Source organism: Natator depressus, chromosome 26 (assembly GCF_965152275.1).
Source record: "Natator depressus isolate rNatDep1 chromosome 26, rNatDep2.hap1, whole genome shotgun sequence".
Classification (NCBI taxonomy): Eukaryota; Metazoa; Chordata; order Testudines; family Cheloniidae; genus Natator; species Natator depressus.
In genome coordinates this window covers 338,787-358,959 of record NC_134259.1, presented here as the reverse complement: position 1 = coordinate 358,959, position 20,173 = coordinate 338,787, and the positions used below count along the sequence as shown (strand labels likewise).

Genomic DNA, 20,173 nt, shown 5'->3' with positions numbered 1-20,173 from the left:
ATTTCCTTAGGCCCAGATCTCAAACTCTGCAAAGAATGAAGATGGGGACATGCAGGAAAAATACTACTAAAATGTTCAAAGATATTCCACACAAGATTGTTTTACAGTATAAAACAGACATTGCTTATATTTTTTTATATCAGTCTCTCACTCACTCCGAATGGGATCTTTCTCAGTTTGACTAAAAATATCATTGGAGAGACAAGGTGAGTAAGGTAATATCTTTCATTGGACCAACTTCTGTTGGTGAGAGGAACAAGCTTTTGAGCTTACACACAACTTTTCTTCAGAAGCTCTGTGTAAGCATGAAAGCTTGGCTCTCTCACCAACAGAAGTCGGTCCAATAAAAGACATTACCTCACCCACCTTGTCTCTCTCATATCCTGACACCAATATGGCTACAACTACACTATATACAACAATAAAAACGTAAAAAGAAAAGGAGGACTTGTGGCACCTTAGAGACTAACATTAGTCTCTAAGGTGCCACAAGTCCTCCTTTTCTTTTTGTGGATACAGACTAACATGGCTGCTACTCTGAAACCTGTCAATAAAAATGTAATGATTTTTAAGTCCAATATCTCAAAATCTTCCAAAAATAGAAGCTATGATGATCTCTCCTTTTCGATGCCAAAATATTTCAGAGTGTTTGAGGGGAAGGGAGGATTTCCTTATTTGGGGAAGAGAACATTTACCTTGCAGGTGGTGGTTGTTTTTTAATGATTGCTGGATCTTAGAATGTTAGAATAAGTCTCAGGAGGTGTGCACTACTGAGTGGACAGAGGGCATGTAAGATGGTCAAAGGTGCATGATTAACATATATTATTTTAGAACATTAACCTCTTCTTCTCATGAACTTTTTGCAATTTGTGAAGCTAATCAGTCACAACGTTCAGCCTCCTTGAATCAACTACCCATTACTATGCATTCTCTCAGAAAGGGGGATAGGGCAATTAGCTGTTCTGACAGACTGATTCAGCAGTAGGAGTTCTTTTTCTCTCCGTTTATATTTATAGCACAGGTTTAAGATTTCCCAGACACTAACAGTTTGACTTTACCTGCAGCGCTTGCTCCTGAATATCTCGGAACAACTCCATATCTTTTTCAGTCATGATATCCTGGCTCCCAAGAAGCCGCTCCTCATTTTCCTGTTTTCCATCCCAGCCATCCTGATTGTCTGTGAATGAGAGAGAAATTTCTCACTGATCATTAGCAAAGCTATAAGTGCATTCTAGTAAGAAGAGGCTCAGCTGCATTTAGGCTACGTCTACACTAGCATTTTTGTCAGTAAAACATAGGTTGCTCAGGGGTTTGAAAAAAGACACCCCTGACCAACATAAGTTACACTGACAGAAGCAGCGATGTAGAAAGTGCTAAATTGGCAGGAGACACTCTCCCGCTGATATAGCTACCGCTGCTTGCTGGGGTGGTTTAATTATGCCGACCAGAGAGCTCTCTCTACAGTTGGCATAGTGCGGCTACACAGGAGACCTTACAGCGGTGCAGCTGCAGCAATACAGCTGTGCTGCTGTAAGGTTTCTAGTGTAGACATAGCCTTAGTCACTTTGCCACGTTTCTGATGTTTGAGACCATACAGGAATAGATAGTTTTGGATCAATGGCCCTGAAAGAGATAATGCAAACATACGGGACCTGGTTAAATAGCTGGTCTCTTAAGTTTTCATGTTATTATAATGACATGCACACAATGAGAATTTAGAAACAAAGGAAATTACATATGGCTTACTGCTTTGTTTCTGGTAAGCAGGGATCCAGTCAAACAAACATGGGCTTTCTCTGCCCCTCCCAAAACAGACTGGGCTATACACCCCTCAACCACCAGAAAAGATATTCCACTTTATGAAAAATCTGAGTGAAAATTGTAAGGCTTGCATTTTGCAGGAAGCACCTTTTCCCATCTTTTCACCAGCACCAGAGAAGGCACTTGAACTCCACAGAGCTACAACATTCTTGGTTCAATATTCAAGTAACCATCCCTGCAGCCACATCAGCAATTTAACAGCCTGCTTGCTGGGGATTATTTGAGAGTGGTGGAGATTACATCAAGTGCCCATTTTACACTTCCAAAGTCAACCAGTCTGATGTTCATAATTAAGGATACAATTTGGTCACAGAGGTCACGGATTCCATGACTTTAACAGATCTCCATGACTTCTTCAGCTCTGGCTGTCAGCGCCGTGCATGGTGGGGCTCTGGCTTCGTCTTCAGCCCTGCTGGGATCATATCCTGATTCTGTCCTTTTTTTCCCCGCCATGACTGTTCTGTGAATTTTGCTTAATTTTACTGTGACAAAACTGTATCCATATTAATAATTATTTCTAAAGATAGATTTCCTGCATGGCATTGCTGAATATTATCCACTGGTTATACAGGGCCAGTTAAAGTAATCAGTGACTAAGTGATCAATCATCTTATTGGTTTCTGGTGCTTTGGAAAAGGGGATATTACTTGACATATAATACAGGAAATTACACAAGACTGAAAAGAGCATAAACACTGTCACTTGATTTGCAACCCAGACAGCATTCTTTAGCTGAAAAAAGTGCTTGAAACTTGGAGATGGAGTGAGGAGATGACAGGTTTCAGTGAGCTGTAGCTCACAAAAGCTTATGCTCAAATAAATTTGTTAGTCTCTAAGGTGCCACAAGTCCTCCTTTTCTTAGGGTGAGGAGAGTTAATGCCCTCCAGAGTGCCATCTAGTGGCATGTAAGAATGTGTCCAGGACTACTCAAAGCAGAACCTCTCACATTCCAGAACGGTACATACCTTCTACATGTGGCCTATGCCACACAAAAGAAACTGACAAGGGTTCTTTCCATCATACAAGTTTGTTTTTAGTTGTTCCCTGTTTCATACTTTCACCTCCCTATTTATAAGAAAACTTTTATTAAGTTAGCCCCTGCCTCCGAGTCACTCACTCTTCCCGAACAATATTTGACATGACTTTACAGATTTCTCAGGCCACCCTTAGCCCCTTCCTTTTGGACTGGAACTGTATCTATCTATGACCTTCTATGCTTTTTTTTAATATATATATATATATATATATATACACACACACACACACACACACACACACACATACACATATATATACATATCTTCCATTCTCCAAGTTGCTATTCTATCATGACATCATTGCAGTGTTGTAGCCGTGCTGGCCCCAGGATATTAGAGACACAAGGAAGATGAGGTAATACATTTTATTGCACCAACCTCTGTTGGTGAGATAGGCAAGCTTTCAAGCTTACACAGAGCTCTTCTTCAGGTTTGGGAAATGTACTCTGCATCACAGCTAAATACAAGGTGGAACAGATTGTTTAGCATAAGCAGTTAACACACATGCCAAAGGACCATTCAAGGTGAAGTGGCCCATTAACACCTCTCCAGTCATAGGATGGAAAGGAAAACAAAAACAAAAAGCAAACAAAAAAACAGGGGGAACCTGCATAACACCTTCAAAAGACAAGCCTGGGAGCTTAAATTCATAACATTGCTAGATGCTAAAAACAATGGACTGAATAGAGACACTGGATTTATGAAAATAATAAGGAGTCCGGTGGCACCTTAAAGACTAACAGATTTATTTGGGCATAATCTATTGGGCATATTTGGGCATAATTGTTTTTGTGGATACAGACTAACACGGCTACCCCCTGAATCATAGAATATCAGGGTTGGAAGGGACCTCAGGAGGTCATCTAGTCCAACCCCCTGCTCAAAGCAGGACCAATCCCCAATTTTTGCCCCAAATGGCCCCCTCAAGGATTGAACTCACAACCCTGGGTTTAGCAGGCCAATGCTCAAACCACTGAGCTATCCCTCCCCCTTGTTGGTTTATTACAACAATCTATAACCCACTTAACCCCCTCCCTCCCCGCTTCCTCCCCTGTCCCCCCTATGACTGGAAAGGTGTTAACTGGCCACTTCAACTTGAACAGTCCCTTGAAATATGTCTTAACTACTTATGCTAAACAATCTGTTCCATCTTGTATTTAGCTGTGACACTGAGTACGTTTCCTAAAGGAGAGCTCTGTGTAAGCTCAAAAGCTTGTCTCTCTCACCAACAGAAACTGGTCCTATAAAAGATATTACCTCACCCACTTTGTCACTCTATTATGATGTCTAATTCATTTTTGCACTTGAATCTGTTACTCTCTAGATGAAATTTCTACCATCTACCAGCTCTGTTCAATATCTTCTACCTCAGTGAACCCTTTCCTGGCTTAAAAGAGGCTGCCTTGACTGACAAGGGGACAGATCCTTTACCTGTGGGCCAGTCTGAAGTGCTAGATCTTCTGGTGCCCTTTTTCCTGATCCTATATTGCTGAGAATAGTCCACCATTTCCCCTCGGGCTTTCCGCCCATCAGGGGAGGGGGTGAAGAATTTGGTAAGGCCATCAATGAGCCCTTTGGTTTTCTTGTTAAATTTCAAGGTGGTGCTGCTGTCTCTGTAGAAGTCCAGGGCATCTATCCGTTCCAGGTATCCTCCTTCTGCCGATGACGCTGACTGGCTGGATAGAGTGATCTTGCGCTTCCGGCCCCGACCAGGGCCAGTTCGAACTTTACTGAAGGGGCCTTTCGATCTAAAGAACCAGGAGGCGAAAAAAGGGCCAGACAGTAGATGTGGCAGAGAGAGAGAGAGAGAGAGAGATTTAGGTAAGGTAATAAACTGGTTTAACATCTATGTACCACGCCAATCACCACGGTATCTAGACATCAACTACACAATTCAGTAAGTGGTAATCAAAGCCCTGTTTACTGCATGACAGTCTGGGCCTAAGTTCCACAGCAAAATTCCTAGACTATTCCTGCTTACTGGAAATTCTCTAGCAGATTATTTAAATATAAAAATGTAGGTTTTTACTGAATGAAAAGTGAAATTGAATTATACAATCTGTACTGCAGCCACATTATTAGTAATGTTCATGTTAAAGTCAGTTTATTTATGCTGTCCCCACATCTTCATTTTCTGATATGCCAAAGATTTTATATTGCCAGCACACCTGCATTGTAGAAACCATCAGGAAGAAGCTGAAGGCTTTGACAGCTGAGCGAACAATTAAGGACTGTGGGATATGCACATTAGCTGGCTGTTTCTGCTAAAACAATCACCAGTGAAAAAATTAAGAGTGTTGAGATTTAAACTGTCATCTTTTAGGTTTTAGACTTAAAAACCCATTGAAACGGATAAGACAGTTCATTCTTCTCAGAGCTGTTGTTTCAGAATATCTGTTGACTCAGGCAGACATCAATGGAACAACTGCTATTTTCTTCACAGGTTTACTTTGCAACCTAATGGTATGTCTACACAGCAAAGAAAAACTCGTGGCTGGCCTGTGCCAGCCAACTCGGGCTCACGGGGCTCTGGCTGCAGGGCTATTTCATTGCCTGCCTCCTCCCTGTCTGGTCCCCTCCTCCAAGGTCCGAGAGCCTGGGCTCCAGCCCAAACCTGGAAGTCTACACAGCTGTTAAACATCCCCGCAGCCCAAGCCAGAGATGGTTGGCATGTGTCAGCAGCAGGTTTTATTTTGCTGTGTGGACATACCCATAGGGGCAAGAAACATGTTTTTTTAAATGCAAGCTTGGTATCTGAATGTTGCAACTAAGTCTGCAGTCATGAAATTGTGAAATACACATGACCTGCCTTTCTTGTACTCTATTAGGTTTAAGAGTGGTCTCATCTAAGCCCATTATGTTGTAGAACTCCCCACTACAATGAAGGAACAAAAGAGAATGCTCCCTCCACTGACCTAAACATCAGTGCCCCTTTAAGACCCTCACAAAATATCATTTTAATGGGTTGCTCATATTCAGCAACTTCTGTTTCAGATTTCTCATTCATTGTTGCAGTGTATGTAATCTACAACTTTTCTAACTCCTAGCAATATTTCCACAGGACTAGAGTGCAACTAGCCTACATTGACAGGAGCGGTGCCTTGCTGCAATAGAGTCTTGCTGTAAACCAGCAAAGCTAGTCTGAAGTAACGAGGGCTAAATACTTTAAATCTAAACCTCTAGTTACAGCAAAGGGAGAAAGAAGAACTGAACAAATGCCCCAACACTCCTTGACTGTACACAGTAGTCTGAGAAATCAAATTCTGTATAGAACAGTTAATATTAGTACTGTGAAAAAAATTATGTACCAAGGGTATGCCTACACTTAAAATGTTACTGTGGCACAACTGCAGCTGTGCCACTGTAGTGCTTCAGTGTAGACACTACCTACACAGATGGGAGGGATTCTCCTGTCGATGTAGGTAATTCACCTCCCTGAGAGGTTGTAACTAGTTTGACAAAAGAATTCTTCCATCAATTTAGGGCAGGGGTTAGGTTGGTATAGCTACATCTCTCAGGGGTATGGATTTTTTAACACCCCTGAGACATAGCTATACCAATGTAAGTTCCTAGTGTAGACCAGGGCTAGAGATATTCACCTTAAGTAGGACACTAAGCCCTCCACAGAAGTCCCATTTATTCCCCCTCCCCTGCCCCTACTTTCTTTTTCTCCTTAAAGCAACTTACGTTGTGTTTTGGTTCTTTAACCTGTTTTTGGGACGTCCTATTGGGTTGGCATAGCGTCGTTTTATCTGTGCTGCCTTCTTGTGTAAAAGTTTTCTTCCTTTCTTCCGTGGCCGGCATATCTGACATATCCACATACCTGTAAGACACAAAGCCTCATCACAGGATGAATGAAAAAAACAGAGGCAAGAAAGAGTACAGGTCCCCTCCAGATGGAGTGAAGAACAGTCTGACAGACCCCCATTACTATAAGGTTGTAAGAAAACTTTCTGTCCTAGCAACCTAAACTCAAATCCTGCCTTGGTGGAAGCACTCACTCCAGAAAGGCTCTATAGGTAAGTTTTTAAGCATGCTTCCTGCAAGCATAGAGGAGCCCACACATCAGATTATCAGAAGAATAGTACAGAAGGAAATCCATTGAATGAGTTCCTACTTTACTTAAGGATAGTGCCTCCAAACTAGGTGGAGACATCACCACACCACGTGGGAAGACTTCGACATAGACTTCCCTTATACATGGCCTTTGAGGTATGAGAAGAACAGAATAAATTGAGCTTATGCTCCAGGAGCTACTCACTGCACAAACAGAAATATCTGCTGCCACTTTAAGGACTGCATATCAGTTTTTTTCTTCTACACAAAGCTACTCATTCACCCAAAGAAGTTGATAATGATAATCTGCTACCATAACCTCCATCCCCTCAGACCTCTGAAAACTTTTAAACCAGGAATTTAACATTTTGATTCTTTCTACTGAAAGCAGAAAAGGAAGAGAATAAAGGATTCTCATCTGAAGGTTACATGGAAAGTACATGCTCTCCTCACTCTATGGCTTTTAATACTGGAAAAGTGGTGCAATGAGTGAGATAAAGATAGGTAAGGAGGAGACGGGAATTCTCTTATTTTCTGATATGCCGATACTTTCAATTCGCCTCTCTCCCAACATCTCTTTTAATTCCCCCATTTGTTACACAGAGTCCTCACCTTTCGGCATCCTGGTGAGAGGTGGGTCACAGCACTCCATGTGAAAACCTCGGTCACATGAGTCACAAAATAGCATATTATCCTGTGAAAAAGACAGACAGCTCTGGTTAGCTTCACACCAGAGGACTGCACCAGGTCCAGCTCTCAGTTGCCACTGACCCCAGACAGGCTATGTCAAGTTCCCAACCATAAATGTATAGAGTACTAGTTAGTTCTGAGTCTCACTAGGTAACCAAAGATAAGCCAAGCAGAAGCTGTAAATGTATGGTTCCAGAAGTACTCACTGCATTTTTGCCCTGATCTCGACAGGAGCTGCAAGTTTTGCACTCAATGCACTGCCATCGTAAGGCCTTCACTCGAACTGTTAGCTCTGGAGAGAACTTCAAACAGGACGGATGACCTATGAAAAAAGGACAGATAACCCCAAGGAAGCAATTCTGCTGCTATCATTGCTCTGGGACAGACATAGAGGAGGCCTAATTAGTCATATCTTTCACATACAGTTTCAGATACCCAGAAGCGCCTTCTATTTCAACACAGATCTCACCAGGACTTGGTGCTCCAGCTCATATAAACTTACAGCTCAAATCAGATATATTGCATGAAGTTTGGCAGCCCCTTTCCTAGCTGAATACATTTGGACTTAACTGAAGAAATTTTTGTGAACTGATTTATTCTTTCTCATAGAGACAAATAAAGATCTTTTTTATAGCTAAATTGTCCTTTGTCATTTTGAACACATGAGCAGATGACTAAAGTGAACTTCTAACTTGATATTTTTTGTAGTCATTGGTAACTCGTTTTAGATCAGAGCCACACTGCAGGCACTTTATAACTACATAACAAAAAGGCTGTCCCTGCCACCAACAGTTTACACTCGAAGTACAGGACAAGGTACAGCAGATGGATACAAATAGGGAGCACAAGGAAACAATGAGACAGTAATGGTTGCTAAGTTAAGCAGTGGTCACAGTACATCAGCTACCTAACCACTGTCAAGTTTTTTGCAGGCATCATGGCAGAACAGAGTTTTAAGGAGGGATTGGCAAGGGGACAACGAGGTGGCTTTGTAGATGTTTAAGGGGAAGTTCTCTGAGGCATATGGTGCAGCATGAGAGAAAAATTTTCAAATAAGCATATCTGGGCTAACAAATGGACCATGAATGCTGGCATCATTGGTAGTAGAGGAGACAGATTATAGGTGGTGAAGTGAAGATAAGTAGTTTGCATTTGATGTGGTGTAGAGAAGAAATAGCAGTGAGTCTGAAAATTGATGTTTCCAGCAAGCGTTCTGACTGGATATAAATGAGGCAAGACAGGGAAGTTTGGGTCTTAGAGAAGTTATGCAAGAAAAAGTGGCAAGATTTAGAGTGGCCATTATGGTCAATGGGAGAGCTGATCCAGTGCTGCAGGTAAAATGAGGTGAGGGCAAGGAGTCGAGCAGCTAAAGGATCAAGTGAGTCATCAACATGGAACAAAGGCACAGAGGATGACTGTGGGAAACTAAGATGAGAGACAGATTTTGGAAAAAGAAAAGGAGTACTTGTGGCACCTTAGAGACTAACAGATTTATTTGAGCATAAGCTTTCGTGAGCTACAGCTCACTTCATTGGATACATGCATCCGATGAAGTGAGCTATAGCTCACGAAAGCTCATGCTCAAATAAATTTGTTAGTCTCTAAGGTGCCACAAGTACTCCTGTTCTTTTTTGGATACAGACTAACACGGCTGCTACTCTGAAACCACAGATTTTGGAGAAGTCCTACAGCCTGTGTTATACAGGAGGTTGGACCCGATGATCACAATGGTCCCTTCTGGCCCTGGAATTGACGAAGAGATCACTGTGATCATCTAGGCAGACTTCCTGTGTAACACTGGCCATAGAACTTCCCCAAACTAATTCCCAGAGCAGATCATTAAAAAAAATATCCAGTGCTTCATTTAAAAATTGCCAGTGATGGAGAATCCACCATGAGTCTTGGTAAATTGTTTCAATAGTTAATTACTCTCATTGTTAAAAATTTACATCTTCAGGCCGTCTTGGATAAGTGTGGTATAAATGCCTCATTTAGCAAAGCACTTAAGTACCTACTTAAATGCCTAAGTGCTTTGCTGAACTAGGGTCAAAGAAATGACAAAATTAGCCATAAAGAAGACAGCTTTCTAAAAAGTTTACAAAGGGCTTACTGAACTAGTTATGTGGCACTTAAATGCAACTGTCCCCCAAGCTGAAGGAGCACAAAGATCAGCTAGCCAAACCCTATTGTTCCCCATCCAGGACAGTCATGTGGGCACATCATATTAGATCAGAGGTTCTCAGGACAAAATTTTTGGTGGCCACTCTCACACTTTTTCCTAAAATACTTAATTAGCTTTAGGAAAACCAAATAAATATGCATAAATTATAATGATCTGGATATGTATATATTTACTGATAGCTAGTAAGTCTGTTGTGAAAAGTGATATTAACAAACATACAAGTATCACTTTTCACAGCAGACTTACTCAGCCCTGGCAAGCCTGGGGACAAATTAAGCCCTGGATGGAGGGTCAGGGGAGGCAGTGGGACCAGGGGAGATGGGGGTTGAGGGAGGTAGCGGGGGGCTGGAGCCTGAAGCCCCATGTCCAGAGTCTGCCACCCCGCCACCCCAGGGCTGAAGCCCAACGCCCCTGGGAAGGCGGGGAACTTGTTGGCTGCCTGCTCCTACAGCGTTGTGCCCCAGGTGACTCCAGAGGGGGCAGTGCCCAATCCCTGCTGGTAGCCCCAGCAATCAACACCAAGGCAGTGCATCCAGGAGCAACAGGGAGGGGAAGGGGGTGGAACTTTGCCCTTCCTACCCCACTCATCACAGCTCAGGAGGCTGTGGCCACAAGGAAGGCCCATGGTGGCCGCATTTGAGAGATACAGTTGTTTCCAGGAGCACTATAAGTGGTCACCTACCACTGTTGCCACAATCAGCACACGAGATGAGCTCCTCAGGTTTTTTCTCACGATTCTGTTCTTTTGTACCAAGGCAGAAACTGCAGATGGGAATTGGTTCAGCAACCGGCTGTGAGGGAAAAGCAGAGATCAAAGTGCTCAATAATTTATCAAACTAATTATACAACTTACATAGCATGGAGAGGAAAAATTATATAGAATTATATACAAGTTAGTGCTAACCCCATGATACAACATATATTGTATTGATGTGGCTGGGAATTGTAGCTTTAAGAGGAAATTAACATACACATAAAATTCCAGTAAAAAACTATATCAAGAGAACTCTAAGGTTGCAGCCTTAATTCAACCTTCATTCTGGCATTTCCCAACTTTAATTCTGTACTTTCAGTGTGCCTCCCTTTGTACATCTGCATTAAGATACAGTTTTTAATTACACAATCACACACTAAAGTGCTCCAATATATTATACAATCTTAGATGTTCATCACATCTACTACTGGATGCAACTCTATGCCAGAAAGAAATGTGCAGATCTCATTTATATACAAGATGCTTCAATGTGGCTGGACCAATCCAACAGTGGTCTTTTTGCAAGCAAAAGACTGATTTTATGTAGCAGTAATACAACTTGGGGGATGCTATTCTCACTTCTCTCTGTCAGTCAGACTTCAGTGCACACCACACACCGGACAGAGACTGGGTTGTGTTTTCCACAGTGTCCACCAGATGGAAGCACTCAAGACAAATGCTGTAGAAAATTCCCACAGTGTGTATCTTGGGGCTAGATGCTAACTGCATAGCAGGATCTGGAAAGGAATGACTACTTGGGGGAAAAAAACAACAAAAAAAGTATGGATAAAATCAGAAGTTTTAATCCTCACCCTCAGATTAAGGAGATTTTAAGAGTAACCTACTGAGAAATGTCCAAGTGGCTATCCCACTGGTTCTGTATCTAATTATGTCCCTGGGATAGCTAAGGAATTCCCTTCCATTTCCTCCATTCTTGGTTAGAATTCTGGATAAGAGACCAAACAACACGACGACAGATGGACTCAACACACAGACACTTTCTTCTCTTGTTTGAAGGAGGAAGCTAGGCAGGGTTTGACATGTTTCTTGATGGAAAGGAAAACCAGGTAAAATGAGCCATGTGTAAATATCTCCATCCACAGTTAGGATGGTGATGTGCATGGATCCCTTGTCTTCATTTAAAATTGCGAGAGGAGAGGATAATACCAGGCACCCACAAACCTTATCTTTTCATTCCTGGTTAGGCTTAGGATACCAGACAGTTAGTTGTTCAAGGTTAGTTCTGGGAAATATGTGAATTGAGACATTTTAGTAAATTGCCTTTACTCTCTTCCTTTTGTATTCTCCTGTCAGATGTTTTTATCCCACTGCCTCTCCTTAGCTGCAGTGTCCTCTTTCTATGCAGCATTTATTACTCCAAGTGCAAATTATCTTATTATTAAACAAACATGATCTCTGCCATAACATTACCACCTCTCTCTTACACAGCTATTTTCATCAGAAGATCTCACAGCACTTTACAAAGGAGGCAAAGTATCATCATCTGCATTTTACAAATGGGGATACATAGGCACAGAGAGGTGAAGTGACTTGCCCAGGGTCACTTAGCAGGCCAGTGGCAGAGCTGGAAACAGACCCCACATCCCTCTAGTCCTAGTCTTGTACTCTGTCCTCTGGGCCACTGCAGCTCCTACTCAATAAGAATCCCAACAAGAATAGCTATTCTCTTTCAAAGCAATGGTACATGCAGTACAATCCTTTTAGGGTTTAAACTCATCAAAACAACCATTACTGACATTTTTAATTCATTATTTATAATCAGTGATAGATTAGATCAATCTAACATTTTTTAATCAGAAAATATTTCTCATTCATGAACTTCTTTTAAAACTAGTATGTTAATTTGTTTTCAATTCTACCTGTCTAATTCTGCCAGCAACCTGATCACTAAAAATAAGACCATTTCACATCCTGGATTTCATTGTGCCCCATCCTCTCATCTCCCCTCCAAAGGGAGATTTTGTTTCAGACTAAAGTCCTATGGTCCATTTGCATAATGAATCTGAACTACATCAGAATAATCTTTCTGACACAAGTTAGTATATGAAACATAAATGCTGTTGCTAACAGAAAATTATTTTACATAACTGACCATTAGACAATAAATAATGATATCTCTATGCCAACATCTGAAACTGTATAGATTTCCAGTTCAGTCAGAATTAAGGGCTATCATGATGCTAATGTTCCTTTAGTTAAATTCTATTTGACAGAAGCAATGTAACTAGAAGAGAGCTCTACAATTACATCCAAGTTGTGATTTTATATTATGCTACTTTGTTTCAAAGGTGGCAAAACACCACCAACGCAGAAAGCAAAATTTAAGCAATTAAGGGTACTTACAGATTTGCTTTGAACATAAAAGTTCTGTTCTGTTATAACAGAGCTGGGATAAATACTCAATATAAACAATAAACTTCATCGTTTTAGGACTGAATTCTGTGTCAGATCCTAATCTCAGTCACTCACATATCTCAAGGAAAACTTTACAGGCTACTGGTAGTGAAGCCTCATCATTTTTAAAGGACTGTAGGATGATAAAATTACTTCATACATTCCAATAAGCCTGAAGGATTTCTGATCTACTCTTCAAAGCCATAAGAGTGTTCAAGTCTCACACTAAGATGTCATCTGGAAATATGAATTGCAATGCAATGAATGCAAATCACATAGAAAGAAGTCACCACTGCAAGAGAATACAAGGTCAAAAGAATGCAAAGCTGTAATTAAACTACTAGCAGCCTGCTCTCCCACTTGTATGTATATGTGCATCACAGAGGCACCAGGAGACTGCAGGTACATACATCACACAGGATAAAGAAACAGGAAATCACAACTGGAACACTGTGCACGGTTCTGGTGATTACAGTAAAAATCCATGTATTTCCCCTGACATTCAGGAGTTACATCAGGGATGTATTTGGCCCAGGGTCCAAAGCTGTGGTCTAATGGACTAAACACCTGGCTGAGAGTCAGAAGACCTGTGTTGTATTCCCATCTTTGCTACTGACCCATAGTATGGCTTCGAACATGTCATTTAACCTGTTGGTATATTAGTTAGCCCATCTGTAAAACTGGGATGCCACCACCCACTTTTAGAAAGAACTCTGAGATCTATGAATTTAAAGAACTATACTCACAATATATTGTTAAAGCAATATCCAAAAAGTTTCACTAGTAATAATAATCTTATTTTCTCCTCAGTTCTAACTTGTCCTATTTCCATAAATTTATAATGGAATGATTCAATCATTTTGATCAGAGAGATAAATTATATTATACAACTGGAATATTAGTTTTGAATTCATTTGTATATACAATAGTTTGAGAGAGATGTATTTTTACAAATAATACAGCACCGAGAGTGCTAGGTGATTTACAGACAAGAGACAATTCTAACCCTGAAGAAATTACTCTCTGAAGAGACAACATAGACAAGGGAACAGAAGCAACAAACACAGGTGATGGAGCAACACATCATGCCACAGCTCTGCTATCAGATACACCAGCATGAATCCCTGCATATGTGCGATGTCAAATCAGGGTTAGCACATGCACAAAGGTCCAGGTACACAAATCTAATTGCAGAACTGAGATCTATGTTAGTTCATTCTTTCCCATGTATTATAACACTATAAACAGAAGTGGACTAAAAATTTACAGCTATTGATTCATTGTACTGATGACTGGTTGCAAAACCGTTTCAAATAAAGACCTTGGTTGCTTTCATACACAAAAAACTTCTTAACACTGTAACCTTGAATCAAATTTTCTGTACTTGATCTCTGCCCAAAACTGCACGTTTTTGCTGCTGCTGAAGGTTTGAGCAATATCCTTTCAAACTTTCACCATGAAAAAAAAATTGTCATCACACTTAAGATAGGTCTTTGGCCAAACAGCTAAATTTGAAACATGAAACAAAGGAGATAATCCTCGAATGAAAACCAGCAATCTAGACTGGTTTTGTTTTAATCAAGGTATGGCTATTTGAAAACTGCAAACTCAGTATATACAACAGAAAACTACCTTAAACCTACATGTGCACATTTAAACAGATCAACTGCACATGCACAACTAGTTAAGTGCACGTTAGTTTCAAGAATTTTCAAGCCCTCTGGTGAAGCTCAAAGAGAATGTAAGTGACACAAACCAGTAACCCACAGATTTTAATTCCTTCCCCCAAGACATTAGTTTGTCCATTTTGCACGCATGCACTGCAGTATTGGCACTGAAGTATTTTCTCTCTCTCTCACACTTGTTAAATGCAACATCTTACAGAATTACCATGAAATGTGCTAGATGTGCAATATGGTCAAGTTATTGTTGCCAGAGAAACTTTAATTTTGGACTTTTCTAACTTTTGAGTGTTTGATCTCAAAACCTTAATGTTGCATTAGTGTTAGTTTTGTATTTACACATGCCATAGTTCGGGGACCTTTGGTTTATTCCAAAGAGCCTATCATGTGGACCACATACATATATCAATAGGGCCAGATTAGGTTCATGGTATATGGGTGTTAGGTGTCATTGTTCCCTTCTACTCCATCAGTCTATCTGTATCCATTTGTTGTTTCTTGTTCTATACTTAGATTGCAAGCTCCATGGGGCAGGGACTGTCTTTTTATTCTGTGTTTGTACAGTACCTAGCACACTGAGGTCCTGGTCTCTGACTAGAGCTCTTAGGTGATATGATTATAACAATCATTGACATTTTAGGGCTATATTTGACTTAAATACTGAGACTAGAAAATAATTTATTTTAATGATGTAACCTTTTCAGAAACTGGTAAGATTTTTATTTAATTTGGATGTTATATATACTTTCATCATGCTCATGTAACTACAATTAATTGAAGTTACTAAGTGACAAGACTTAAGAGGAAATAGATAGAGAATGATTAAATAGTGAACTCCTGTTTGTAATACCTTATGCCCTGATTCTGCAAACACGTGCTTAATTTTAAACACATACGTAGTTCCAATGAGATCAAGTTCAAACTAAGCATGCACATAAATCTCTGCAGAATCTGAACCTGACTGAATATGTACTGTGAGTTATTGCCCACTTTGATAGAAGATTTACTGACTAATAATAAATTAGAAGATTGCAGGTATCCTAATTAAACCTACACAATCTAGATAGAGGTGATATGACTAGGTTAACAGTAATTATAAGATACATAAGGGTTGCAGTCTATTACAAACACTAATCTTAAAATGTAAAAATATCGTAAAAATCATGGCACAATTTATGAGCCAATCATAACAGTTCAATCACCTTTTTATGTTACTTCTTGTGCATCCTTTGTATGTGTTTTGTTTTTTTATTAAGGAATCTCTTTGGGACAAGGACATGTCATCTTACATATCTGTAAAATGCCTAGTAAATTTTGGGGCACTGTATTAAAATGAAAACAGATATGGCCCTAAAGAAGGCAGATATTTGCTGAAATATCAGCTAACGGTTATTTTCCTTCCAAACATAAATTGCTTGAAAATATGTAAAGGATATGCGAGCAATCTGGTTGAGGACTGTGATTAGAGCTGGGAAAACCCTGCTCCAATGACTATTTATAAAAAGTAGAAAGAAAGGGAGTACTTGTGGCACTGAGAGACTAACAAATTTATCTGAGCATAAGCTTTCGTGAGCTACAGCTCACTTCATCGGATGCATTCAGTGGAAAATACAGTGGGGAGATTTTATATACACAGAGAACATGAAACAATGGGTGTTACCATGCACACTGGAACGAGAGTGATCAGGTAAGGTGAGCTATTACCAGCAGGAGAGAAAAAAAACCTTCTGCAGTGATAATCAAGGTGGGCCATTCCCAGCAGTTGACAAGAACATGTGAGGAATGGGGGGGGGGGGGGGGGGAGATAAACATGGGAAAATAGTTTTACTTTGTGTAATGATCCATCCACTCCCAGTCTTTATTCAAAGCCTAAGTTAATGGTGTCCAGTTTGCAAATTAATTCCAATTCAGCAGTCTCTCGTTGGAGTCTGTTTCTGAAGTTTTTTTTGTTGAAGAATTGCCACTTTTAGGTCTGTAATCGAGTGACCAAAGAGACTGAAGTGTTCTCCGACTGGTTTTTGAATGTTATAATTCTTGACGTCTGATTTGTGTCCACTTATTCTTTTATGTAGAGACTGTCCAGTTTGACTAATGTACATGGCAGAGGGGCACTGCTGGCACATGATGGCATGTATCACATTGGCAGATGTGCAGGTGAACGAAGAAACAGATTGACAGAGCCAGAAGAGTACCCAGAAGTTACCTACTACAGGACAGGCCCAACAAAGAAAATAACAGAACGCCACTAGCCATCACCTTCAGCCCCCAACTAAAACCTCTCCAATGCATCATCAAGGATCTACAACCTATCCTGAAGGATGACCCATCACTCTCACAAATCTTGGGAGACAGGCCAGTCCTTGCTTACAGACAGCCCCCCAACCTGAAGCAAATACTCACCAGCAACCACACAACAAAAACACTAACCCAGGAACCTATCTTTGCAACAAAGCCCGTTGCCAACTGTGTCCACATATCTATTCAGGGGACACCATCATAGGGCCTAATCACATCAGCCACACTATCAGAGGCTCATTCACCTGCACATCTGCCAATGGTTATAGGGAGTCTGCTTTCTCCTTCCCCCTACCGTTTTATGAATCTAGTTCTCCTTTGTTTTTGTCAAATTGCCCAAAATTGAAACAAAAAATTTTGAGTTGGGTCATCTTCCTCTGCAGCATGTGGGACACTTGCCAAAATTATCTGGGTGGGTATATCTCACTTAATAATTTCCCTGCCATTGCAGGGCCTCAAGCACTTTGCACTGTAGTCCCTCCTATTTTCTGCCTGTGGCACATAACAGCTAGATGAGAGGAAGAACAGTCCCCCACTTTCTCACTTCACCCCACTCTAGAGCCTCCTGGTGGGAGGCCTGTGTACATCTGGTGTACATGTCATTGTTACAATACTTCTGCACAGTGAATCACTCCAGGGTCAGTCTCCGCTGCTGCTCAATTTTCTCAAGCTACACAAGTTTTGAAACTGACTTAAAAATATGAGTTAGTCTGCAAGAGTAAAGCTAAAAGGAAAGGAGTTCAATTAGGAACACAAGGAATTAAGATAGTGAATCAGACCCATAACCCAGTTAGTCCAAAATCTTGTCACTGACAGCAGCCAGTACCAGTTATTACAGAGGAAAGTGCAAGAGCTCTGAAGTGGGGTAGTTATGGGACAATCTGACAACAGGAAAGTTTCCTCCTAATCCCCAACAGCTAGAAGTTGGTGCCTGCCCTGAAACAGGGTTTATAACCCTTTTAAACAGTTCCCTGCTCCCCCAACAACTCTGGATATTCACGTTAGAGTGTGTGTGTGTACATTCATGAGAGAGAGAGAGAGAGAGAGAGAGAGAGAGTGTGTACAGACACACACACACAAAATCCTTTTTTAATTCTGCTAAGATCTTGGTCTCAGTGATATTTTATGGCAAGGAATTCCACAGGCTAATAGAGTGTTGTGTGAAGAAGAGTTTCCCTTTCTCAGTCTTGGATTTGTAACCTTACAATTTCATTGAATGTCTCTTTTTGTATTATGGGATTTGGTGAAGAGAAGATCCCAACTGGCAATCTCTATACCATTCATTATTTTGTATATTTTTATCATGTCCCCTCTTAATTGTCTCCTCTCCAAAGTAAACAGTTCCAACCTTTTCAATCTCCCTTAATATATGAGTATTCCCATGATCCTAACCATTCTTGTTGTCAGACTCTGAACCCTCTCTAATTCTGTTATCTTATTTTTTGAGCTGTGATGACCAGAATAGGGATATAAATACTGTTTAAAAAGTTAACCGTTTAAACAATTAAAATTATATAGTTTAAATGCTTAACTGATTAAAAGGAGGGGGGGCGCCTGGGCTGGGGCTGGGGTCGGCCAGCGCAGAGCCACTGGGGTCAGCCGGCCGGCCTGGGGGTTAACAGGTAAGGCAAGTTAACTGGTAAGACTAATGCTTATCGGCTAACATTTTACATCCCTAGACCAGAACTGAACAGTTAATTTAGAACCCAGTAAGGTGTATGAGAAGTTCAAATAATTCCCTCCAATATGTATTACTTTGCATTTATCCATACTGACTTTCGTATGTCATTGTGCAACCATTTTACTTAGCTTAGTTAGATCTTTTTTGAAGTTCTTCAGTCTTCCGTGGTCTTAATTAACCTCAATAATTTGTGTCACCTGAACATTTTGCCACCTGACAGCTCATCCCCCTTTACATATAATTAATAAATATATTTAACATCACCCCACTATTAACTTTCTCCCCTGGTGAAAACTAAACATTTAGTCCTATTTTTTGGTTTTTGTCTCAGTCAGTTTCCGATCCATACAGAACTTTGCCTCTCACCTGACTGCTTAGTTTCTTTAGGAATCCTTTGTAAAAGACTTTTTCCAAGGTCTTTTGAAAATCTAAATAAATGTCAGCTAGTTCCCGTCTATCCACCAATATCCTGGCACATTCAAAGAATTCGAGTAGATTAGTGAGGCATGATTTTCCACTGCAGAATCTGTGCTGGTTAGTCCCTATCATACCACGATTTAAGTACTTTATAGTTCTATTTTTAATTGTAAATTCAACTGGTTTACCAGGAACAGCAGTAAGATTTACTTGTATAATCCCTGGGTCACCCCTACTGTCTTTTTTAAATATAGGTACAACAGCTGCTACTCTCCAATCCTTCAGTATTGTAGCTGATTTTAATGAGATTGGCTATTTTAGCTGGCAGCTTTACCACTTCATTCCAAAGGGATGTGTGTATTTCCTGCTCCTTTATTTCTCTGTCCCCTCACCTCCCACAAAAACATGCTGACACCCAGGAAGGGAGCCAAAGCATAAAGAAATGCAAAAAGCATACAGTATTTTTTTTTAAGTAGAAATTAAAGCCTTGTTTTAAATAAAAATCACTCACACATTTTAAAACAAGAAGTCAGCAGCAGTGCATTCTAGAACTCATGCCTGCAAGAGGTCTGCCAAAACCCAAACCAGGTAACCAAAATAACAGAATAAAGAGTGATTCCCTTTAATGGTAAGTGCTCGACTCCCCTAGAGTACACTCCCAGAAGGCATGCACTGTTTTTCTGGAACAGAAAGTGAATTCCCTTCTACTTACTAATGGGAAAGATGACAAGTAATTTCACTAGTCTCTGGTTCCGTTTATTAATACATAAAATGGGGATAACACTTACCTGCCCTCATAAAAATTTGCAGAATTCTTCAGCAATGGTCTAGACTCACCATGTTATCCAGATTCACAGTGTTACGACAACATTTTAGACCGTAGAGTAGTGCGTAAGCTTGAAAACTTGTCTCTCTCACCAACAGAAATTGATCCAATAAAAGATATTACCTTACCCACCTTGTGTCTCTGTCTTTTTGATTGTTAAATATGACACTTTTATGATATAAAGAACACAAAGTCCAGATTTTTAGAAAAGCTGAGCACCCAATACTCCAACTAAAGGCAACGTGAGCTACAGGAACTCAACACCTCTGAAAATCAAGCCCACAGTTACTAGGATGATGGATGCTTCATACATACAT

At 40.5% G+C, this 20,173-nt stretch overlaps 1 protein-coding gene across 1 annotated transcript in view; it reads right to left on the bottom strand.

Annotated features, from left to right (window-relative positions):
* KAT6A (lysine acetyltransferase 6A) overlaps positions 1-20,173 on the bottom strand; it is a 77,942-nt gene that overhangs the window by 34,052 nt on the left and 23,717 nt on the right. The window contains exons 3-8 of the mRNA XM_074940211.1: positions 10,469-10,577; positions 7,811-7,926; positions 7,527-7,608; positions 6,546-6,681; positions 4,290-4,606; positions 1,059-1,177 (exon numbers count right to left, since the gene is read on the bottom strand). Coding sequence (XP_074796312.1) covers positions 1,059-1,177; positions 4,290-4,606; positions 6,546-6,681; positions 7,527-7,608; positions 7,811-7,926; positions 10,469-10,577 — 879 coding nt within the window. The remainder of the gene's footprint in view (positions 1-1,058; positions 1,178-4,289; positions 4,607-6,545; positions 6,682-7,526; positions 7,609-7,810; positions 7,927-10,468; positions 10,578-20,173) is intronic.